The sequence below is a fragment of the Pelobates fuscus genome, chromosome 12, assembly GCF_036172605.1.
Source record: "Pelobates fuscus isolate aPelFus1 chromosome 12, aPelFus1.pri, whole genome shotgun sequence".
NCBI lineage: Eukaryota > Metazoa > Chordata > Amphibia > Anura > Pelobatidae > Pelobates > Pelobates fuscus.
The window spans coordinates 42,056,605-42,063,697 of record NC_086328.1 but is presented as its reverse complement, the minus strand read 5'-3'; the positions used below and the strand labels follow the sequence as shown (position 1 = coordinate 42,063,697).

Here is a 7,093-nt window from a genome sequence, read left to right as displayed (position 1 = left end):
TATGTGATGCATTAGGAGAAGTATGCAAATGCTTCTAAGGTTAGAACATATATTTTAGTAGATAACTGTCAGAAAGTGAGTGTGCATAGGTATGCAAGACCAGTGGAAGATAGGAAAGAGATATAACTATATCTCATTGCTAACTGCATGTTAGACCATCTTTTATGTTGTATATCCACCCATCAATTTAATGATGGCAAGAGTTTGTCAGTAATAATATGTTTGCAAGCTTCAATTATTAATTCCTGCTTCTGACTATTTCACAAGAAAACAATTCTTCTTATTTCTAAGTACAGCCTCAGAATGGCAGAAAACAAAGCAAGAATATGAAATACATCACATTGCAGTGTAGCAACCATTCCACCTTTCAAAACAGACGAGTTTTATTCATAAATTATGCATAAGAAAAAAAATAGTGTGCTATATTTTGAAGGCTCAGTAACCTTTAAACTAATTTATTTGACTGAGAAAAATATGGCATGAACAGACACACAAAAAAAAAAAAAAAAAAAAGACACAAAATCCTACCATAGTGGCCAAAACACAAATGTACACAAATGTATACCGCTGCGGAGTTATCATTCTGTGGATGTTGGGTGAGCTATGCCAATCATTTTATGAAGAATAGAGAAGCATGCTTAAACAAACCTTACGTGTAAAAAAAATCAGCGCTAATACATTTTTAAAAGCGAAAAGAGTACCAGTGAATTAAACACAATATTTGTTTTAATAGTGTAGGCTATATACACTATTAACAAAATATTGTGTAATTTTACTTGCACTCTTTTTAGTTTTAAAATGTATTAGCACTGATTTTTTTTTACTTTTTTTTACTTTTGGGGGGATTTTGTGTAGGCAATTTGAAATGTTGATTTTCGACTATAGAAAGCATGTAAAATTTGGCTTTGACGAGATAATAAAAATATGGATGAGAATTCAGAAAATCATATAGAAACCATTTTTAAGAATCTCAAGAAATGTTTAATTGGACAAGCATACTCACTTCACTAGATCACCAGGATGATTTTTGGAAATGTAATTATTAAAAAATAAAGGTGCATAGAGATTATGTGAGTAATGCTGATATTTTTTATCAATTTTTCTAACATGAATTTACTTGTACTCTGATCTTATATAGGGTTTATAAAAATGTAAGGTCTTTGCTTACAATAATAACTTGGTTTAATATGACTTTAATACAAGTGAAATTTAGTATCGAAGAGATGTATTTATGGAGCACAATTCAAGTGAACAGTATTTCAGATTAATTTTAAATTATTATTCTGTTACTACCCCATCTTTTAGTTGATTTAGGAGAAATTATGAAAGCAATGTTAATCATTTTCTGCTATTATTCCTTTAGGTTTTCTGAAGAAACATTATGTTGTGTAGAACCCCAGCTAAATTGAAGATTGACAAAGGAAATGAGGTATAAGGTCACTTGATATGAGTTGGGCCACATGACATGTTTTGAAGTACAGTTTCAATGCTTATTTATGATACTTATTCTTACTTGAAAGGTCTACGTCTGACAGGCTCTGAAACCGCGCCGTTATTATACATCATGGAGATAATTCATAAAAATAAATAAATATGTAAGCAAGTAGAAGATGTAAAAACAAATCCTTAAAAAAGAGGGTACTCTAGGTAGGAGCAGACATTCCAGGCAACAGCTGACATCCACACCACCAGTTTTAATGCACTGAACAAAGGAGGAACAAAGTAAGTAACTCATTGTACTACTATATGTTATCTTTGAATATAGATGTTTATGGTGCATTGAGTCCCTTCATACATATGTACACCTAATCAAGAAAAGTTATTTTCAGGAGGGGTGATGCAACCACAAACGGAGAAAGACGCACGCTGCATGTGCTCCAAGAATGTCAGATACAAGCACCTGCTTTTGTGAAGATCTTAACCAGTGGAAGAGGAATTTTTTTCTCTTTTTCCTGCCTCTCTCCAACATGGGAAAACATTCAAAATAGCTTAAAGCAACCTAGATGTTCTGGATGAGACACACAGTACACATGGCTTACCTCTGATGGTTTCCACTGTGGATTACTTGGCCCCAGTGACTAAAGAGGATACCCTCGATCTAATGAAAATTATCCGAAAGTTCTTCAAATGCTGCTCTAGCCATAGTCAGGGAGGAGTTAGTTGACTTAACTGATCAGATCTGAGCTCAATGTTCATAATAATGTTGACTACATATTCCTAACATAATAGTCCAACACATCATCTTATATCTCTTTGGGAAGTTGGGACTTATCTTTTGGTGTTTCTCACCTACAACCCCTCTGCTCCACCCCCATTACACAGGGATTACTGAGCATTCTACTAGCGGCAACGTGGGAAACCCAAGGCTCTTTAAGCATTATAGTAACTACCTTGATCTACCAGATCTTTGATGTTTTAAACGTAAACAGTGCTCCCAGTCATCACTAGTTTGGCCCTTTTCCTTTTCTGTTTCGCTTATCTGTTTAGCAAGGGGTCCCATAAGGTCCTTACCATACCTATTTTACCAGTACACAGAATGAAACTGATCAAGCTATATATGTTACAGAAAAAAGAGACTGGAATGGGATGACTCAGAGAGTGCTCCCAAGACTCAGTCCCTATACCTTATTAAGAAGAATGCTCTACTAGTATGTGGTGACAGATTGACAGTCCTAGAGTCATCCCATTCCATTTCTGTATTGTTACTTTTGGGTTATGCCCTAATACCCCTCAACCTACTCAACTCTAGTGCAGGGTCTCTTTTCCCTTCACTATCTGTTGTGCTTTCTCTAAGCTATATATGTTATCTTATTTTGCCTTAAGTCTGTTACCATGCTTTAAAAATTAGATCTGGGGGCGGAGCCAACTGCCGAGCTGTTCAGACGCCATTTCTGACAGCTCCGACTCCTAACTTTAGAATCTCGCCTAAATCACAGTAATCACAGCAAATACCATCACCAAAACTACATACCCCGAATCGGGAAAGCACGCCGCATCGATAGATGCCCTTCTTTGCGCAATCAACACCTCCGAAGCGGAAACGGAGACCCGGGGCCTACTCCACGCACACACTGCCCGCCCTGGAGGCGCTCTTCAGCGGAGCCTACCGAGGCCTCTCAAATATCCCAACAATTGAATCTGCTACCGGCCCAGGGACCCACATGCCCGCCATGGGGCGACGATCCCAGAAATCCGGAACCCAGATGGAAGGGAGAGATATCGGGGCCATGCTCCAGCAACCTGCCAGGCCCAAACAGACATCAGGGGTAAGCCAGCACTCCCCGACCGGAACCAGGTCGGAAACGAGAGACTCCGGGGCTGTGCTCCGGCAGCCTAGTGGGCCCCAACAGGCCTCAGAGGAATGCCAGCCACTCCCTACCCAAACAGGCCTGGAGGAACAAGCAGGGGGTAACAGCCACTGCATACTACCGCCAGCGCCCCCAGAGGGATCGCCACCTGCAACAAAACACGACCTGCAAATTCTATTACATGATTTTCATAAAATCCTATCAAAAGAACTGGCAGGACTGAAGGCAGACCTACAAAGCACAAAGGATAGAGTACAGGCCGCAGAGACTGACATAACCGAAGTCTCAACTAATCTAACTAATGTACAAGACTTAGTACAAAAGCTCCAGAAGTCACACCACAACATGGCACTGCACCTGAATGCCCTTGAGAACAGCCACAGACGCAACAACATTAAAATTAGAGGCATCCCTACCAATGTCGCTGCTGAAGAGCTGCCGCACTACATAAGGAGATTACTAGCATCTATATTACCCCCAGCGACGGCCCGCAAACTGGCAATTGATGGCATATACAGGGTCGCAGGCCCTCCAAGGGCCTCATCACAACCGGCTAGAGATGCTATACTGCGCTGGACATCTTCCTCTGACAAGGGACAAATAATGGCGGCCCTCCGGGGCAAAACCCCACTAGCGTTTGAGAACTCTAGCCTTACCTTTTACCAAGATCTAACGAGGGCAACCCTCCAATGGCGACGATCGCTTCACCAAGTGACCCAACAACTACGAGCAGCAAACATAACCTACAGGTGGGGGACACCAGGCACGCTCCTATCAACTCATAATGGGACTACCCACACGCTGACCTCGATGGCAGACGCCTCATCCTTCCTTGAATCACTGGGACTTACCGCTGCAGACACACCAACACCAGTAGGACGGGAAGAACCCGAAAGCTGAACCCACTGACACCCAGTTCCGGCCCGATTCACCACCTGGCTGATTGTCACACAAGAAGAGACTGTTTTATTTTCTATTGTTTTCGTGTTAATAAGCTAACTGTGTTATTGTAAACGTACATTTCTCATATACTGTTGAGTAAGTTAAGTTTTCACCCTGAGCGACAGGGCACTCTGCCCACACCCCCCAAACCAATTGGGAACCCCCATAAGGGTACCCGAACACACCTCAACCGTTGCCCACTACACCTGTACCCACTCAGCCAACCGCGAGACCGCAACCCCCCCCCCCCGCAGCCCCCTTGGTTAGGGGCATAACCACAACCACCACACTAGGAACTGTGGCCTAGACTAAAGACGAAGTGGTATCACGATACAAAAGAATCACCAGGCCTTGGGACCTAGCCACAAACTCACAACCTGAAGCCACAATACCCTCCATGAGTACTGACATGCTTAATACACCCTGAAAGGCACTCAGTCAATCCCTGACATGTCCTATCCAACGCTGTAGATACATAAAAAAAAAGTGCTGTATTATCATTTGACACTATTAATGCTTTTTCTTCTACGTATACCTTTGTCACACAAATGTATATCTGTCTATGCCCTCACTCTGCTGTCGTGGCAGGTGAGATACAAATGTTCAATTTGCGCACAAATAAATAAAGAATTTAAAAAAAAAATGATTAGATCTATTGTTCTATTGTAAAATGAGATGCCTTGCTTACACAGGTTTAACATCATACAATGTATATTGCTTCTATACATTTTATTTTATCATATGCTGGTGTTCCATTTTGTTACCTGTTGCATGATATCATGTCAATAAAAAAATTGACAAAAAATAAGTTATTTACAATTACTGGAATTTTAGGAGAATCACAATGTTGTGTCTGCAACATGATACAATATCATAGATAAAAATTAACAAACAACATACAAACCTTTACAGAAATGTGTTTATTCTATTGCAAGATAAAAGCATTTTTTTCAGTTAAGCAAAAATACAAACAACTTAACTGCTGCTATCAGAACTCATAAAAAAGTATAAAACAGCTTAAAAACACAAGAAGCGATGTAGCAATTAATGGGATTCTGTAACAATGTTACATTAAAGCCTTGCTTGTGAAAACCTTTTTACAACAAATTATTAAAACGTACAACTCAAAAGAAAATATATACACCTTATTCAGGGTACCCTTTTAAATAATCTACCGGTATTACAGTACTTGTAGCACTAATTAACCTTTGCTCTTATAATAACCATTTAAGTGCATCTCCCTTTAAAAAATACATTGTTTTATAAGAAAAGTGTCACTTAAACATCATATTCACATTTCTTTTGATCTAATCAGAATGTATGTGGTAGGGACACAGAACCAATCGACATACTGTTACAGTGTATTAGAAAATCAAAGTTTGGTTGGTAATGAGAATTGTTTTAGCATAGACAAATGGAAAAAAAAAACTTTGGCAAACATCCTTAATTTACATTATATCTTATGACAAAAATGCCATTAACTACATATGTTATACAAATGCACTTGCATGATTGTGACATTATCACTTTACAGGTAGTTACAACTGCGTGTTAAGTCTTTGTGAGTTTCATATGCTTACAATGCATTACGATCCTCATGAGAATGCACAGTGAGAATTCAAACCTTTAGCTGAAAGTCTGCAGGTTCTAGTGATTTTTTTTTTAGGTGGCTTTTAAGACCACGCGTTTCACATGTTTTAGGAAAAAATGTTCAATAAATTAAAAAAGGCAAATGCATCACAGGAAAAACAAAATGTCATCTTTCTTTACTTTCCAGAGAGCTCATTTATAGGATGCTAAAATATGATACACCATTACATAGTAGTTCTTTATTGCCTATCTAATAGACACTTAAGAGAATCCCTCTGTCCATTATGCATATTTGCATAACCTGCTAAGAAATGTTACAGCATACACATCTTCCCTTACAGAGATGATTGTTTTTAATGAATCCACTGGATAATTAGAAAATACTGACTTGAGACAACACTTGAGTCTGTGCCTGCGACTGTAACAATGGCTGATGGTGCTGGGATGCTGGGGGTGGGCTACCGATATGGGGAATGGGTGATGCAATCTGGGTAGGTACCCCAGACTGGGAAGTGGCAGGTGACTGCTGCTGTGGAGACATTTGAGACTGATGATGCATTTGCTGCATCTGCTGCTGTTGCATCTGCTGTAAGTGTATGTGTTGAAGTTGCTGTTGCATTTGTTGCTGTTGTTGCTGCTGCTGTAGTTGCTGCTGTAGTTGCTGCTGCATGTGATGCTGAAAATGTTGCTGCTGCATTTGTTGCTGGATCTGCTGGTGCATTTGATGCTGGTGCAGCTGCTGCTGCTGCATTTGTTGAAGTTGCTGTTGCTGCAACTGCTGAATCTGATGCTGCTGACTCTGCATGGATGGACTCACTTGAGAAGAAGGAGGACTGGCTACCATTGGTGCACCCATCGAGCTCATTAAAGGAGTACCCATGCTAGAGGTCATGTTTGGTGAAATGGTGACTGAAGTCACAATCTGACTTGAAGGTAATCTCATGGTCAAAGGTTTGGGGGCAATGGCTCTTGGGAGCGATTGCTGAAGATTCTGTGCTGCAACAGACACTGCTGCATGTTGAGATAATGAATTGTTCAGAAGGAGACTAGATGATAAGTTTGTTGATGCCAAGGTTTGCTGGACTGAGCGTATTGTCTGAGCTTCAGCAGATTCAGCAGCAGCCTAAAACAAATTAAAGAAAAACAAAGAACAAAAATATCAGTAAATAGGTATTTTAGCTCATCCATTCAACTAGTTCATTAATGGTGGAGAATTATATGTTATTTAACTTTTTGTTGTTCTTGTCTTGTTG

General features: G+C 39.9%; 1 protein-coding gene across 1 annotated transcript in view; it reads right to left on the bottom strand.

The window, feature by feature from the left end:
- Positions 1–5,151: 5,151 nt before the first annotated feature.
- Positions 5,152–7,093, bottom strand: part of TOX3 (TOX high mobility group box family member 3) — a 103,628-nt gene continuing 101,686 nt past the window's right edge. The window contains exon 7 of the mRNA XM_063437723.1: positions 5,152–6,963. Within this exon, the coding sequence (XP_063293793.1) occupies positions 6,214–6,963 (750 nt within the window). The 3' untranslated portion in view covers positions 5,152–6,213. The remainder of the gene's footprint in view (positions 6,964–7,093) is intronic.